Below are 16,241 nucleotides of genomic sequence, written 5' to 3' on the forward strand. Positions count from 1 at the left end.
CCTCCCCTCCAGACCCCCACCCTTGCCCTTGCCCTTGTCCTTGCCCTTGCCCTTGCCCTTCGGTATTGTTTGAAGACTCCCTCCCAGAGAAAGAACAAATATGATTAATTATCCTCCCCTAAATAAATTCCTCAACCACCTAGTACACCTGGCTCAGACTTCTCAGTGTGTCTTTTTAGGGGGACACAAAGGAAGATATGGAAAGGAGGTGAGAGGGAGCTCCGTCACTGACCTGCTGGACGCGGTTCAAGTCACCCCACCATTTCAGGTGCCTTCAACAGTGTTTGGCCAAGCCCACATCCTTGGCGAAACCTCACCTGCAGCTCATTCTAAGTCATGCTCTGAGTAGCCCTTCCCAATGCCCCACTACTGGCCACAAAAAGTCCTGTCTTTCAAGGGTTCAGTTCCAATTCTGGTCCCTTAGCCACATGCCTTCACCACCCTGTCCTCAAATCCTCAAGGGGTTGGAATAGAACCCCATATTTCATATTTCACAGGGAGACTTCCCTCTACCCACATCCTTCACATTCTTCAGACTCTTCTGTCTCTTCATTTCCTTGCCCCCCCCCCCAAGCTGGAAAACAGGGAGACCCGGTAGGCTGCAAGACCGGGAAACGGGGTGCTAAGGTGACTCCTTATTTCATTCATTCACTCCCTTTAACCCCTCCCAGGCTCCTCCCTGGAGCTAGGAGAGGAGAGAAGTGACAGATGTGCGTAATGGGGTGGGAGGGGAGCCTGGGAATCCTTGGCGCCTGCGATGAAAAGCCCGGCAGACCGCCGCCTCTGCCAACCCTAATTAGAGACCCCCCTCCCGGCGCCCAAGTTCTGACTGCTGGCCCCGACCCCCTCCTCCCAGCCCCGAGGCAAAGCAAAGCTTGAGAACTCGAAGGAGAGACTCCCAGCTCTGGAACTGAGCTCAGGGACAGGGATATCTAACTGGAGAAAGAAAAATAGGAGCTGGGGAGGGAAGGCTATTCGACCTCAGGATTTAGGGGGCACGACAGTTGGGCGTTAAGAATGGGGAAGGAGGAGGGAAGAGGACCTGGGAACCTGGTCAGTGACTTTAACCTCCTCATAAATCTCAAATAATCCTGTTTTTGAAGGGATGGAAGTGGGGCTGTGTGGGGTGTATAAGATCTAGCTCTTGGATGGGGGCGAGGGAGCATTAGCTGTTGCTGCGGTGGAGTTGGGGACCATTCTTGCAGCATTCGTATGGGCGAAAGCGTCCTTCAGAGCATCACCAGTGGGGAAGAGGCCAAGAGGTGGCTTTAATCCCTCCAAATAAACATCCAAGATAAATGGACACGAAGCGCCAATACAAGTACCCTATCGCACCCACTCCTTGTGGTCAGATTGCCACTTTCAAGTCTCCTCTCCTCTGCTACTGAGCTCTCAAACCCTAGAAAGCCCACGTGGCACCTCGGGTTTCTGGGGCTCATAGCAGAGCGCAGGGGAGTTCTCCCGCACAGCACTCCGGGGATGCGCGCCCTTCACCTCTAGGCAGGGGGCGCCTTGGCCCGGGAGAGACTACAGGCCCAGGGGCGGGCGCTGCGGGGCGCGCTCCTCCCCTGCCGGTGTCAGGTTTACGGAACAGAGCTTCCAGGCAGGACGCGGTGGCCTGACGGCCGCGAGGATTCCTTTCGCCTGACCCGGCCTGTCTTGACCCTGCTGGGTGCGCCATGTTCTCGCGTGGGTCCCGAAGGCGCCGCTCCGGGCGCGCGGTGAGCGAGACTCAGGGCAGCGGCGGGGGGCAGGGGTAAACTGAGGCCCAGGAGAGGGAGCAGGGCATAGGGATAACGAGGAGGCGCTCCACAGAGGGCTTGGGAATCCCATCCCCAGAATTCCCAGACCAGAGGGGCTGGGGCTGCTGAAAGCGTGTGGATGAAGGAACATGGAGATCTGGTGGCCCACGCTCCCTAATGACCTCTCCGCACACTTTTATCAGCACCCCAAAGACCTGGTGTGCTTTCCTCTCATGTGAATTATGGGAGGGGATTCTGAGGGCCAAAAGATTGGGTCTTGGGTTCCTGGATTGAACAGGGACCTTTTGAACTTATGAGGGAAGGGACCTCCCCTTCTACCTTGACAGAAAGTGAACTGAAGAGTGAGGTCTTACACTCCAGGGGTGCCAGAATACTGAGAGTCCAGGGATTGGAATTTGGGGTAAGAGGGCTTCCAGGCTTCCACTTGAGCAAGCAGCCTTTGACTTCATAGATAGGAGGGTCTCTCTCTTCCTTTGGTGGGGTCTCTAGGTGGGATCTGGGTTTGGTGGTCCAGAGGAGTGAATAGCCGTAGGATATGAGAGGTAAGGGCCAAGGCTTCTTGAGGCAGGGTTTCTGAATGGATCAGGGGCCTCCTGAGGTCCTGGAGGAGGGTCTCCAGTTCCTTGGGTGAAACCAGGGTTTGAGGGAGGGGTTCATGTGTGGATCCCAGGTGAGGATGAAGTCTCAGACTCCTACCCTGTGGAACTAGAGTGCTGCTGGCCTTGTAGGTGGAGAAGGGGCTGAGATGAAGCCTGGGGTAGACACCCAGATTAGAGACTCTGTACCTTGAATGGGGAGAGTACTCTGAGTTCTGGGAGAGGTGTTTGAGGACTGGAGGAGTCAGAAGCTGGGGGGTGGTGTCCTGGCTGGATAAGGGGAGTTGGAGGCTGGCCTGGGGAGGAGAATTCCATGAAAAGGGGGCATAGAGGGAGCTGACCTCAGCTGTCCCACCTCTATCTCTGTTGTGTCCCCCTCCCCGGAGCTCCGGGTGCTGTCCCAGCCTGCCCAGAGCTGCCCTGGTAGGACAGGCCCCAGCGTGCGGTCTCGGGCCTTGGAGTGGAGAGGCGGGCTTTGACTTCTCCCTCTCCGCCCCCGCGCACGGCTGGGTGCCGTGTCTGCCCCCGCCCACTACAGCCTCCTGCGGCAGAGGACCCAGACCGTGGCCAGCCCTGCAACTCCTGCCGGGAGCAGTGCCCTGGCTTCCTGCTGCATGGCTGGAGGTAGGTGACCGTCAGGGCTTGCTTTCGTCAGGGCTCCGCCCTCAAGGGGGAACCCCCGGAGATTTAGGCCACGCCCCTTAGCTTCAGCAAATCCTTAGAGGAAACTCAATCTGGGAAGAGCCTCACTCTGATTCAGAGCCCCGCCCCCTGACTCATTCCCTATTGTCAGGTTCCCAGGAGAGCTCCACCCATGACACAGCCCCGCACCAGAAGCGTCCTTCCTCAAGCCTGAGTCTTATCCTTAGGGAGATCTTTGGTCCTGGACTCTGAACACCGCCCACTGACCTCCAGCCCCCTTCTTGAGTTAGGAACTCCTCTCCCAGACCCCTGTGCCTTATCTTCCTACTGGAGACGGATACCCAAAACATTCCATAACATACTACAGACAAAGCCCTATCCGAAAGTTCTGAGGCTCAGCACAGGCTAGAGCCCACCTCCAGGGAAAGTTCCCTCAAAATGTCCAGAACCTGTCCTGAGGGGAAGCTCCTAGATCAGGGATGGGGAACGTCCTGTGGCCCGTATATGGCCCGCGAAATCATTTGGCCTGGTCTTGCCAAGGAACCGCAGGTGGGACTCAAAGTTAAATAAACCTAGGAGCTTTTTTTCATAGCTAATTTTTAAGTTGATAATGTTGTATGGCCCGCAAATGATGTTATAAATATCCAAATGGCCCTTGGCAAAAAAAAGGTTCCCCACCCCTGCCCTAGATGTATAACTCCAATCTCAAACTCAGAACCTCATTCCCACTCAGGCCCAAGTCCCAGAGCTGAAAGTCATGGGTTGGCCTTGAGACCCCACAGCTCCATCTCTTCACCTCCTCCACCCAGGCTCATAGTCCCACCTCCTCTCAGCTCCACCCGTAGGCCCAGAGTCCTTTGGTGGTGATAATCTGCATGTCCCCTGCTCTTCCGTTGCACTTCCTTGGGCTGCCAAGTGGTCCCAGTGGGCTACCCCTTAGTAATTGGCCCCCATTCTGGCCCCTTCAGAAAGATCTGCCAGCACTGCAAATGCCCTCGGGAGGAGCATGCTGTGCATGCAGTGCCTGTGGACCTGGAACGCATCATGTGTCGGCTAATCTCAGACTTTCAGCGCCACTCCATCTCCGATGATGACTCGGGCTGTGCCTCAGAGGAGTATGCCTGGGTGCCCCCTGGTCTCAAGCCGGAGCAGGTGACCAGAAGGCACCACCCACTGTTGCTCTCCAGTGGGTGCACACACACACTCAAGTGAAAACCTATTTCTGGGGCAACACTAGGGTGTGTGGTCAGACTGTGCCTGTCTTTCTGACCCCTCAGTGATCTAGGGGTGATCAGCTCCCCAAAACTTCCAGGGAACCCTGGGAAATCACTGGGCAAGTTCTTGGGCCCGTTCATCCCACTACCCTTTGCCTCAGGGCTTATCCTAGCACTTCATTCACCACATCTCCATTGATTAACTCGTTCAATAGTTATTGAGCACCTACTGCATGTCAGACTCTGTTCCAGGCACTGAGGACACAGCAGTAAACAAACACACAAAATATGTATATATAGGCCCACAGGGAGGTTAAATTCCTGAAGGGAGCAACAGCCAATAAGCAAACCTGTAAAAATATGTCAGATGGTGTAATATCTATGGAATAAAAAAAAAGCAGGGGAGTGGACGGGGTCGAGAGAGACATTAGGATTATAAATAGGGTGCCCAGGTAAGCCTCTGTGAGAATATGATGTTTGAGTTTCCTGAAGGAGGTGAAGAGTGAATCACGCAGAAATCCTAGGTTAAAGAGATCCAGGAAAATGGAATAGCTAATGCAAAGGCACTGAGGCAGGAATGTGTTGGCATGTGTGAGGAACAGTGAGAAGACCAGTACACTGGAGCAGAGTGAGCCACAAGGAGAATGATTTGAGGTGGGGTCAGAGAGGTGGGGGGCGGGGGTGGGAAGAGGCATGGAAAGGACTTGGGCTTCTACTCTGAGTGAGGGAGAAGCCACAAGAGATTTGTGAGCAAAGGAGGGATATGATTAAGATTTAATGGTATCCCTCTGACTGCCAAGTGTAGAACAGACTGTAGGAGTGAGGGCAGAAGCAGGGTTCCAGTGAAAGGGAGGCCACTTCAATAGTCTAGGTAGCTGATGATGGTGCTGACAGTAGAAGCAGTAAGAAGTGGTCAGATTCCGGTTGTATTTTGAAAGTAAAGCTGAGAGATTTGCTTGTGGGTGTGAGAGAGAAAGGAGTTAAAGATTACCTGAAGGGTGGATGGATCAACTGATATCGTTCAGGCCAAGGCAGGAATGTGTTTGAGGTCTAAGAGCATAAGTTTGGTTTTGGTATCTGGAGTTTGAGATGTCCATTAGACACCTGAGTGGCCACTTTGCTTGGAATTCAAGGGAGAGATCATAGAGCTGAAGGCATGCGTTTGTGAGGCATTAGCCCTGAGATGGTATTTATAGTCATGAGGTTGGATGCGATTCCCAAGGGAGTGAAGGAAGAAAGAAACAAGAGAACCAAGGACTGAGCCGGAGACCCTCCCACATTTAGGGGTTGGTTAGTTGAGGAGGAACCAAAAGAACAGAGGAGTGGCCAATAGGCTTCCTTTTGGTAGGAGGAAACCCAGGACGGTGTGATGTCCTGGAAGCCAAGGGAACAGTGTTTCCAGGAAGAGGGAGTCATTAGCTGTGTCCAGTGCTACTGATGGGTCAAGTTGGATGAGAACTGAGACCTGAACAATGACTTTAACAACATGGACGTCATCAATGACCCTGACAGGAACAGCCAGGGAAGGCTGACTGGAGTGAGGTCTAGAGAGAATTGGAGGAAAGGAAGCGGAAATAGTGAGTGCGTATACAACTCTTTTGAGGAATTTTGCTGTAAAGGGAAGGAGAAAAGTAGAGCAGTAGCTGGAGGGAAAAGTGGGGTCAAGAAATGAGGGAACTCTTGGCATGTTTGGGAGGTGACAGAAATGATCCAGTCCATAGGAAGAAGAGATGGAGGGAGTCAGCAGACATTTCCCTCTGGTTACTTTAATTTTCTCAGAGAAGTGGGGACCCACCATCCCACTGCATTCCAATCACCCCTAGTCTCAGTTGTTTTCTCCCATTCCACATGTCCTCCCAGGTATACCAATTTTTCAGCTGCCTCCCAGAGGACAAGGTCCCCTACGTCAACAGTCCTGGGGAAAAATACAGGATCAAGCAGCTGCTGCACCAGCTGCCCCCACACGACAGTGAGGTGAGGAGAGAGAAGACAGGAAAGGCATGCCAGGTAGGGAGCACAAACTGGGCAAATGCCCCGCAGCTGGAAAGAAATGGGCAGGATCAGAGGTGAGCTGATCCGAGGTGAAAGGTCTGGAAGGGTAGGGACAATCAAGGGACATTGCTTGGCAAAACCACAGCTGGGACTTAGGACAAGATGTCAGGGATGGGTATTTCAGGCAGGAAGTACCATCTACGCAAAGGCATTGAAGTAAACTTTTTGAGCATGAGTGATATTTGAAAGAGGGTTGGGGAGCAGACAATAAGGGAGGAGCCCGGCCAACCCTCCTTGCCTCAGGCACAGTACTGCACGGCACTGGTAGAGGAGGAGAAGAAAGAGCTCCGAGCCTTCAGCCAGCAGCGGAAACGGGAGAACCTGGGCCGTGGCACTGTGCGCATCTTCCCAGTGACCATCACTGGGGCCATCTGTGAGGAGGTGAGTCCGGGGAGCCTCGGGGAGTGAGTGGTGCCTTTGATCCAAGCCCTGGGGTGCAAGACCATATCCCTATCCCATTGTTGCAGGGCCAGCGATGTCTGTGTGTTGGGCCCCCTGGGGGATGGGTCCTGTCCCTCAGATCCCACTGTTGGGTTTGGTCTGTCTCTAAGGAGGCCACAATGGACCTTCTGTTAGTTTCCTCCCCTCCACGGAGTGGACCTGGGGCTGTCTGTCTGGTCCTTTTGTGATTGAGACTTTCCTTCAGAACCCACCCACAGTGGCAGGGCCTGTCTCTAGAGCCTGGTGGTGGATGGATTTTGTCCCCAAGGCACCCCTCTGGTGGGTGGAGCCTGACCTTAGATCCTACTGTTAGGTGAGCTCTGTTGCTAAGTTTCCCCCACTGGGTCTAGCCTGCCTCTATGGTTTCACCGAACCTGCAAGGGCAAGACTTGCTTTTAAGGGCCACCCACAATGAGCAGAGCCTGCCTCTAAGCTCTCCCACAGGAGTAGGGTCAGTTTCCAAGGCACTTTCCTCCCCCATATAGGCAGGACCTGTCTCAAAGTTACCCCATGGGTAAGGCCAGTCACAAAGGTCCACCACGGGGAAGGCCCAAATATGGCTGATCTCCATCTAACCATCTTGGTGAGGGTGACAGTGTCTGTCTGTCATCTGGCAGTGTGGGAAGCAGATCGGAGGTGGGGACATCGCAGTGTTTGCCAGCCGAGCAGGCCTGGGTGCCTGCTGGCACCCCCAGTGCTTTGTGTGCTCCACATGCCGGGAGCTGCTGGTGGACCTCATCTACTTCTACCATGTGGGCAAGGTCTACTGCGGTCGTCACCATGCCGAACGCCTTCGCCCGCGCTGCCAAGCCTGTGATGAGGTGATGCCTTTCTGCCCAGGGGAGGGGGTGGAGGGTGGGCAGGGCCAGGGCAGGCCCTGCTGACAGCCACAGACTGCCTGCACCCCCCAGATCATCTTCTCCCCGGAGTGTACAGAGGCTGAGGGCCGACACTGGCACATGGGCCATTTCTGCTGCTTTGAGTGTGAAGCATCCCTAGGAGGGCAACGTTACGTCATGCGTCAGAGCCGGCCCCACTGCTGCGCTTGCTATGAGGCCCGCCATGCGGAGTACTGTGATGGCTGTGGGGAGCACATCGGTGGGTGAACATGGCATTGGACAAGGGGATGAACAGCTAGGCCACAGCCCCCCCACCACCGTTCTTCCTGTCCTCCAGACCCTGTCCACTGTTATCCCCATACTTTCAGTCTAGCCCAAGCACCATAGCCTTATACCCTTCACTGCAAGTCCCATCAGTGATATGCCCCATTCTGCCATACATTCTAAACCCCATCTACACAGTACTAGGCACCACTACACATCCAGGCCCACCTCCAGAGTGCCCTCTAATTCCAAGCACCCCAGGGCTACCCTCTCAGCCTAGCTCTTATGCCCCTAAGCTATACCTTATTCTCTAAGACTCTCCTCCGTCAGCCTAGGTCAGCGATTTTCAACCAGTGTGCTGCAAGAAGCACACTGCTGTGCTGCAAGAATGTTTTAAACATGCAGTACGTGACTATTTAGTCAGGGACACTGACCTCTTTTTCCTTAGGTTGTCAAGTAAAAAATGACAACAGCCACCCAGTGTGAATGAATCAAAATTATACCTATTTTTTGTCAGTTGGGCAAAAAATTTATTTTTGGTGTGCCGCAGAATTTTAGTTGTTAGTTATGTGTGCCATGAGATGAAAAAAATTGAAAACCACTGGCCTAGGTACATCATAGTTTCTTTTTTTTCCTTTGTATTAAGTTCATCATAGTTTCTAAGCCACACCCTACTCTCTAAGATCCACTCCTTTCCGACCAAGGCCACGCCCTGCCTTCTAAGCCCTGTCTGCACCACCCTAGCCTCTAAATCCACCCTCTTTCCATCTGAAGCCACCTTTTACTGTCTAAGCCTGATCCATATCTTAGAGTCCAATGTCCACCCCCACTCTGGGAGGTAGCACTCTCAGAAAGAAAGAGTAGTGAAGAGGAGACATTTATCAACCAGTTTCTAGGAGAGGTGGATGAGAAATCCTGTGGTGAGGACCAAACCTCGGATTTCCTGCTTTCTCCAGAGAAGGGCCCCATTTTGGAGAGGTGGGGAGAGAAGGGCCCTTGCAGCACCCTGCCTCAGATTCCTGCCCTCTTCCGGAGAAGGGCCCCATTCGGACAGGGTGGGACATGCTTGGGGGCTCTGCCTTAGTTTCCCCTCTCGCGGTGTCCCCACAGGCCTTGACCAGGGCCAGATGGCTTATGAGGGCCAGCATTGGCACGCCTCAGACCGCTGCTTCTGCTGTAGTCGCTGCGGGCGAGCCCTGCTGGGCCGTCCCTTTCTGCCACGCCGTGGTCTAATCTTCTGCTCTCGAGCCTGCAGCCTGGGGTCCGAGCCCGCGGCTTCAGGGCCTGGCCGCCGCAGCTGGAGCGCGGGCACAGTCTCCGCACCGCTCGCAGCCTCCACAGCCTCCTTCTCTGTTGCGGAGGCGACGTCTGAGACCGCCACCAAAGGCACCAGCACTGAGGTTGAGCCTGGTGAGTCATCCCTCGAGTCCTGCCCAGCCATTTGGCATCCCTCTGCCACCAGTCCTTGGCCCCTCGGGTTGACTGGCCTAGGCCCTTCACTGCTGCACCCCTGACCCCTCCCCCGAGCCATTCCAGGCCTGATCTGCACCCAAACTACACCCCCTCATGAACCCTCTCCGCCCCCTTCTATACAGGGCTTTCTCCTACCTCAACTTGTACCTGCCTGAGCCCAAGTTCCTCAGCCTTTTCTCCAAACCCTTGACCCTCTACCCAGTCTAAAACCTAAACTGCTCCAGCCTATACCACGCCCCTTCCATAGAAGCCACGCCCCCTTACATCAATCCTGCCCTCCTCCTGCATTCCAACTTCCCTCTCCCCTCCACTCAGAGCCTGTCCCAGGCTTCATATTTCCAGGATTCTCCGCTCCGACTCCTGCCCCACTTTCCCAGTCCTGATGAGGGAAAGGGGAAAGGAGAAGGCCCTTCCACAGGGCTCCTCTGGGAGGGGGCAGATATAGGGACTCCCTCCATCTCTCTGTTCAGCTGCAGGCCTGGAGGAGCCCACCCACTTTCTGAGAGGGGCCCCTCACCGCCACTCCATGCCGGAGCTGGGGCTCCGCAGCGCCTCCGAGCAACCCCCAGGGACCCCTGGCCAGCTGGACCCTGAAGATGGTTCTTTCAGTCGCCAAAGTGCCCCTCGCGTCAGCTTCCGGGACCCTCTAGTTTCTGAGGGAGGCCCTCGGCGGACCCTGAGTGCTCCTCCAGCCCAGCGCCGTAGGCCTCGCAGTCCCCCTCCCAGGGCCCCCACGCGTCGCCGCCACCATCATCACCACCGCCGCCGCCAGTCTGGCAGACTTCACCACCATCAATGTAACTTGGGATCCGGATCGGACTCAGAATCTTGCTCCAGCTCACCCTCCAGCTCCAGTTCAGAGTCTTCAGAGGATGATGGCTTCTTCCTGGGAGAACGCATCCCACTGCCCCCACACCTGTGCAGGCCCCTGCCTGCTCAGGACACTGCAGCAAAGACCCCCACCTCTCCATCCCCAGTGCCCTCTGAGAACTCAGGCCCAGGGATGCCTCGCCAGTCCAGAGACAAGAACTGCATAGTGGCTTGAAGGCGAGGCAGTCCTGGGAGGCTCCATTTCTCCATTCTCAAGTCAGTAGTTAACTTGAGAATAAATCCCCTTCCTTTCTCCCTCTGTTTGTACTATTGAAGTAACTTAATATTCAGTGTAAAACAGACCTGGCTTCTTTACCTCCTTGCTCCCACTGCCCCCCTTCCCAATTTTCTTCTTCTGGATGCTTGAGATTTATCCACATTTGATCAAAGGATTAACTTATTCATTATCATATATTCTAACAATCTGTTTATTATTTATACTTATCCCTCCACAGAACCACCCTCCACGCTGAGGTTATTTGGAGTGGGTCACATCCTGGGGCCTGGAGTCTGAAATCTGAGGCACCCTTCTCCCTCATTTTGTGACTTAGGTGGGGGCATAGTCCTGGCAGAACTGGTGTCTGCTTTTGGATACTTCAGAAGGGGAACCTAGGCACACCCATAAAGGTGGCCACACCCAGGAGAGTTGATTGGCAGGCTGGAAGACAAATGCTCCCGATAAAGGCACTTTTACCTCAATAGGGGGCTGGGAGTTGGCTAGGAGTGTTTGTAGGGGTGGGAAGCAGTGATTTCAATGGAAGTGTTATTTGCAGGTTGCAGAGAGAAATGAAGGGAGTTCACCTACACCGGGCCATCTGCAGGGTCTGCAAGTGAAGAAAAGAGAGAAAGCAGTTTGGATCCATATGCCCATTTTACAAACAAGAATATGGAAGCTTATGGTATTTGTTGGCACTAAAGCCATAGTACCAATAAAGGACAGAGCTGGCATTCATGCCCTTGGGAGACCCTTTTCCTTCTTTCCTCAACACCCCCCTACACAGACACACACACACTTACTTACCAGTAGGGGCTGCTGTATGTCTTTGCTGCCTGAAGGGGAAGGTGAAATAGGCATCAAAGCCAAAGAGGCAGGCAGCAATTAGGCCCATCACCTGGGGGTAGAGATGGGAGTGAGGGGTGTTGGGTTAGCCTGGTTAGCCTACTCAGCCTTGTACCTCCTTGTATCTACTACCTACAGTGACTGCCCCATGCAGGGATGGTGACTAAAGCCCCAGGTTGGGAAGCCAGAGAGCCCCAAGAAAAGGTCAGGAAACTGGACTCTCCCTTTTCCTGCTCAACACAAGAAAACCACATGGTGGCCCCACACATAAGTGGCACCATTCACAGTGTACATTTGAGACAAAGTTCTAGCAGATGGCAGTCTAGTGCATTGACAAAGATCCTGTGTCAGGCAAGGGATAGCCCTTTACAGCAAATGATGATATTGGAAGGAAAACCAGGGCCTAGGCCAGACTTTCCTACAGACCCTGAGGACAAGTGTGGCCTTCTGTGGGTCACACACTTTCTCCCAGAAGCTGAGACAGAAATGGCCCCTAAATCCTCAAATCTCTCTCTGTGCTTTAGAGCTTCCTCTACAGTCTTTACCCCTGCGACGATTTTGGAATTGTTTCCTCTTTCAACGAGGACAATGATGGAGATGATCAGGTAGAGGATGGCCGCTACAAGGGCTCTGAAGAAATCCTGTAAGAGGTGGGGAGAAGAGGGAAGTCAGTGTCCAGAGTTGCCCAGACAATTCCAACTGCTGAGGCCCCTCCCTAGCCTAGCCATTTCTGGCCCCCTTCTCACACTCCAAGGCCAGTTGATGATGTTTATCCTGGTGTTCAGATCACACATGTAGATGACAAAGAAGACAGCAGCAAGGATCATCTCAACCACTGACAGAGAGAAGTATGCCGATGTGGAAGCGATGAAGCAGATCAGAATCACCAGGCACAATATCTGGAAGGATGACATGAGGAAAGGGACCTCCATCAATTCCCAGGGCTGAGGGGATGTGTTGAAATCAGGGGCCTCGCCTGGCTGGGCGTGGCTCAGAGGTTGAGCACCGACCTAGGATCCAGGGGACCTAGGATCCAGGCGATCGGGGTTTGATTCCTGGTCAGGGCACATGCCCAGGTTGCGGGCTCAATCCCCAGTCGGGGGCGTGCTGGAGGCAGCCTATTAGTGACTCTCTCATCATTGATGTTTCTATCTCTCTCTCTCTCCTTTCCTCTCTCTGAAATCAATAAAGATATATTTTTTTTAAAAAATCAGGGACCTCAAACTCAGATGCCTACGAGGGCTGAGAAGATGGCATAACTAAACACTTACTGTGTGCTCATTTTGTTACAAATATTGTCCTAAGAGCTGTACAAGTATTAACTCAATCATCCCAACAACCTACTAAGCTGGGTACTGATACTAGTATCTTTATTTTATAGATAGAAAAGTTAGACACAGAGACATTAAGTGACTTGCCCAGGGTCACTCAGTTCGTAAGGGGTAGAGTTGGGTGCCTCAGTTTCCCCCTTTTCCCCTTCTAAGGGGCAGTCTGCTGGAAGTGGCCCCGCCAGGTGTTCTGTGAGCAGTGCTGGAGCCAGCTTGGGGCCTTGAGCCGCAGGCGGGATGGGCAGTTCCGCCGGCAACCCCTTTGAGAAGAAGCGGTGAGAGTGACACTGGAGGGGCAGGGCTCCGGTTAAAGTCACCGCACCCCTTTTACAAGTGACTCAAAGGGGGTGCCCACTTTGAAGGGGGTGGGAAACTGAGGCTCCAGAGCATCTGGATAGCTAAGGACCTCCCACCCCACCAAAGAAGGGCGAGAAAGGGCCGGAGAATGGCCCTACCCCGCAGGACAAGCTTGGGGCTCCACCCCAACAGGCCCCACCCCTGGGCGCGCCGCCAGCCCGCCTGCCAGAGCCCAGGCCGGGCCACGCCCTGCCACTGGAGGTCCCCCACCTCCCAGCCCCTGGGACCCCTTCCATGAGCTCTCGGGTGAGTCCACGCGGTCTCCCTTCACAGCGTCCCTCATATGCACCCCAGGCCTCATCCCGTGGCCCACCAGCTCTCGACCACCTTCTCCAAACCCCACTGACTCTCCCTGCGCCCCTGGTTTCTGGCCTCCTCCACTAACCCACTTCCCCCCAGTCCTACTACCCAGTGTCGGCAGCCACGAGCCTTCCTCAACCGGGGCCGCCCGGTTCCGCGTGATCCAGCCACTCCACCCCGCCTTTGCCCACCCGCCAGTCCAAGGACTCTCACAATCTCAGCAAACAGAAAAATTCCCTTGCGGGTGCGCCAGAAGTTGGTGCAGGCGGCCCAGCAGCCGGGGGCCGAGAAGCGGTCGGAATCCGCCATGGCGTGGGCCAGAGTCCCCAGGGGCGCGAAGGATCTGCTCGCTTTCTCGCGGGTTCGAGGACACTGCACACCCAGCCGTCTTGCCCGACGTTAGGCCGGGAAGGGGGCCCTGAGGCGAAGGAGGGAGTGAATCACCCAGAGAAGCAGAAGCGGGCGGGGCGTGAGGGGGCCGGGCCAGGTGGCTGCCGCCCCGGAAGCCCCCTGGCCCCGCCCGCCAGGGATAGTCCCCACCCGGAGGACAGCCACCGAGACGCCCCATCTGTGGGGGCGCCAGCTTTTGAGGCTTGGCACTTCGGGGTACCTTGAACGGTAATGGCGAGACCCTTTGCCCTTTTAGAAATACAAAAGTTCCCGGGGTTGCCTCAACTCAGAACCGAGGGGAGCTTGCCTTTGGGAGTGACTCAGTTTCCTTAGCTGTAAAAAAATAAAAATAAAAAATGGTCGAGGTCTTGGTGAAACCCAGGTGTTTCCAGATTCGGAATATTTTTAATTTTGGAAAATTTTCCCAGTGCATATATGGTATATTACTTAACACTCATTGGGGGGTGAGGCTGCCTTTTTTTTGTGTGTGTGTGTGTGTGTGTGTGTGTGTGTGTGTGTGTGTGTGTGTGTGTGTGTTTTAAAGCACGTCAATATTTCCTCAAGTAAAGGCGTGGGCGTTCACAATAAATGGAATAAGCTAGGACAGAAAATTGTGCCTCATTAAGTCAGGTCAGATTTTGTAACAAATGATTCCAAATTGTGGGAAAACTGTTGGTTTCCAGAGCTTTGGGGGCTTTGGAATTGCAGATAAAGGATCATGGATGGTGGAATAAACCTCTTAGCAATGATGGGAATCAGACTGCTGTGGTGCACAGGCCGAGAGAGAACAGGGCCTGGTGAGCATCAAGCTGCTCAGTAAATGGGGCAAACATTATTAATAGTGTCAGAGCCCAAGGTCTGTCTGATACTCCTAGGCAAGTCCAGTTTTCTGGTTGTGAGGAAAAGGGCTGTCAGCCCAGCTCTAGATGAAGAATGGAAAAGGAACACAGGTTTTATTGCTGGGAGCGTGGCAAGATGAGGGGAAGGCTCCTGGGATGCCAGGTTGGGTGACAAGGCTGACAACATTTGGAGTGTGTTGCTCTCAGCAAGTAATTTCTCCTGACTCAGCCTGGGTTTCTGCATGAGACAGGCGCCTGGTTATGGGAATCTGGACCTCCCTGAGATGTGCTGGGGGCACACTCTCTAGATGGCATATTGGTTTTATTCTCATCTCATTTGAGAAGGGGAGAGTCCTGGCTGGAAAGCCAGGATAGTTCAACCCAAAGGCTTTCCCACTCTTTATCCCTTAGCCCCAGGCCCCTCGAAACCAAAGAAGGGGCTCCCTTCTTTCAGCCCAGTGAAAGAGTGATTGGCTAGTGGAAGGGATGAAGCATACTTTCCCAGTGCTCAGTGTGTGCTTTCCCACTGTGTGAAGACATGCTTGAGTTTCTAGAACATAACATACTCTGCTCTGCATTACGGCCTTTGCACTTGATGTTTCTGCTGCTGTCAATGCCTTTCCCCCAGTTCTTTATACATCTGGCTTCTGGTCATTCAGGTCCCAGCTCAAATGTTATGTCTTCAAAGAGGCCAGCAACCCACCATAATTACCTTCCCCAACATAACCTCCTCTTGCTTTCTTCAAAACTCTCACTTCTTCTGATATTCATTTTCTTGTCTGTTCTGACATGTCTACCCCCCAATACATAAACTACACAAGGATAGAATCTTTGTTTTCCCCCCAGCATCTCCCCAGTGCCTATCACACACAGTACAAGGTAAACAGTTGGAGTCAATTAATACTTGTCAAATGCAGATGAGATTAAGGCTTGGGAATCAGGCCTTGATTAAATCTTGCTTTGACACCCCACCCCATCCCCAGGTATACCTACTCTTTGGGCCTCATTTTCCTCCTCTGTGAAATGGACATAGCATATAGATGTGTAACTGGATGGAAATAGTGCAGGTGAAGCCAGTAGCAGAGATAAGGCTAAGTAAATGGCTTGGATTACTATTATTAGTCTCCTGAACTGAGTTCAGGAGCCCTCTCCTTACTTTTGTAGAGCCACACCTCCACCAAGCTGAGTCAAGAGCAGTGCACTCCCCCACAATGTCTACAGTGCTAATCATTCAAGGGTTCACTTCACCTCTTTATACCCTAACTCCCAGACTAGCTTTTCAGTCCTTCTCTCCTCCCCAGCACCACCTTGGATGCTCACACTCTGGTCCTTTAATTTCTTTACCCACTCTCAGTCCCTCCCCATAGGGGTGAAAATTGCCCACTAACCACAGCTTCCCTCGTTGGGGAGATGGGGCCAAGTGTTCAGGATGTGGTGACAGTGAAGGTGACTGGCCATATCTGGCCTCAACCAGCCCCGGCTTCAGAGCTACCCAGTTTGGAGTCCAGATGGTCATATAAGCCTGGTCTTTAGGGCTCCATTCCCAGGATGGAGGAAACTCTGGCCTCTCCCAGGACCGGGAACGCCCAGCGTGTGGCGTGTGCACACAAGCCCTGCTGCAGTTCGTCACCATCTATGGAAGAGGGGGGTGCAGCCCAAAGGTTCTAACAGCTTTTTTTAGCCAGACCCGCTGACTCACACCTTCCCTGCTCCGCCCCAAAGGGGCCCCAGGGCCCCAGCCCTTGCCCTGAGTGTGTCAGTCCGGAAGTGAAAGACCGCAGGCTCCTGGCGAAGGAAGCCACCGGGCTTCTAG

The 16,241-nt window shown here is 53.8% G+C and overlaps 2 protein-coding genes across 2 annotated transcripts; one reads left to right on the plus strand and one right to left on the minus strand.

The window, feature by feature from the left end:
* Positions 1 to 1,664: 1,664 nt before the first annotated feature.
* PRICKLE3 (prickle planar cell polarity protein 3) lies at positions 1,665 to 10,456 on the plus strand. Its single transcript, XM_016218462.2, has 9 exons — positions 1,665 to 1,721; positions 2,898 to 2,983; positions 3,970 to 4,153; positions 6,076 to 6,189; positions 6,511 to 6,648; positions 7,326 to 7,529; positions 7,620 to 7,806; positions 8,922 to 9,221; positions 9,755 to 10,456. Exons 1-9 carry the CDS (start codon positions 1,680 to 1,682, stop codon positions 10,327 to 10,329), a joined length of 1,830 nt encoding a protein of 609 aa, XP_016073948.2. The 5' UTR covers positions 1,665 to 1,679; the 3' UTR covers positions 10,330 to 10,456.
* Positions 10,457 to 10,564: 108 nt separating this feature from the next.
* Positions 10,565 to 13,608, minus strand: PLP2 (proteolipid protein 2). The gene is made up of 5 exons (XM_016218457.2): positions 13,413 to 13,608; positions 11,961 to 12,113; positions 11,760 to 11,855; positions 11,176 to 11,266; positions 10,565 to 10,978 (listed from the first exon to the last, which is right to left on the minus strand). Exons 1-5 carry the CDS (start codon positions 13,506 to 13,508, stop codon positions 10,956 to 10,958), a joined length of 459 nt encoding a protein of 152 aa, XP_016073943.1. The 5' UTR covers positions 13,509 to 13,608; the 3' UTR covers positions 10,565 to 10,955.
* Between the last annotated feature and the right edge of the window lie 2,633 nt (positions 13,609 to 16,241).

The sequence above is a fragment of the Miniopterus natalensis genome, chromosome X (genome assembly GCF_054644295.1).
Source record: "Miniopterus natalensis isolate mMinNat1 chromosome X, mMinNat1.hap1, whole genome shotgun sequence".
In the NCBI taxonomy this organism is placed as follows: Eukaryota; Metazoa; Chordata; class Mammalia; order Chiroptera; family Miniopteridae; genus Miniopterus; species Miniopterus natalensis.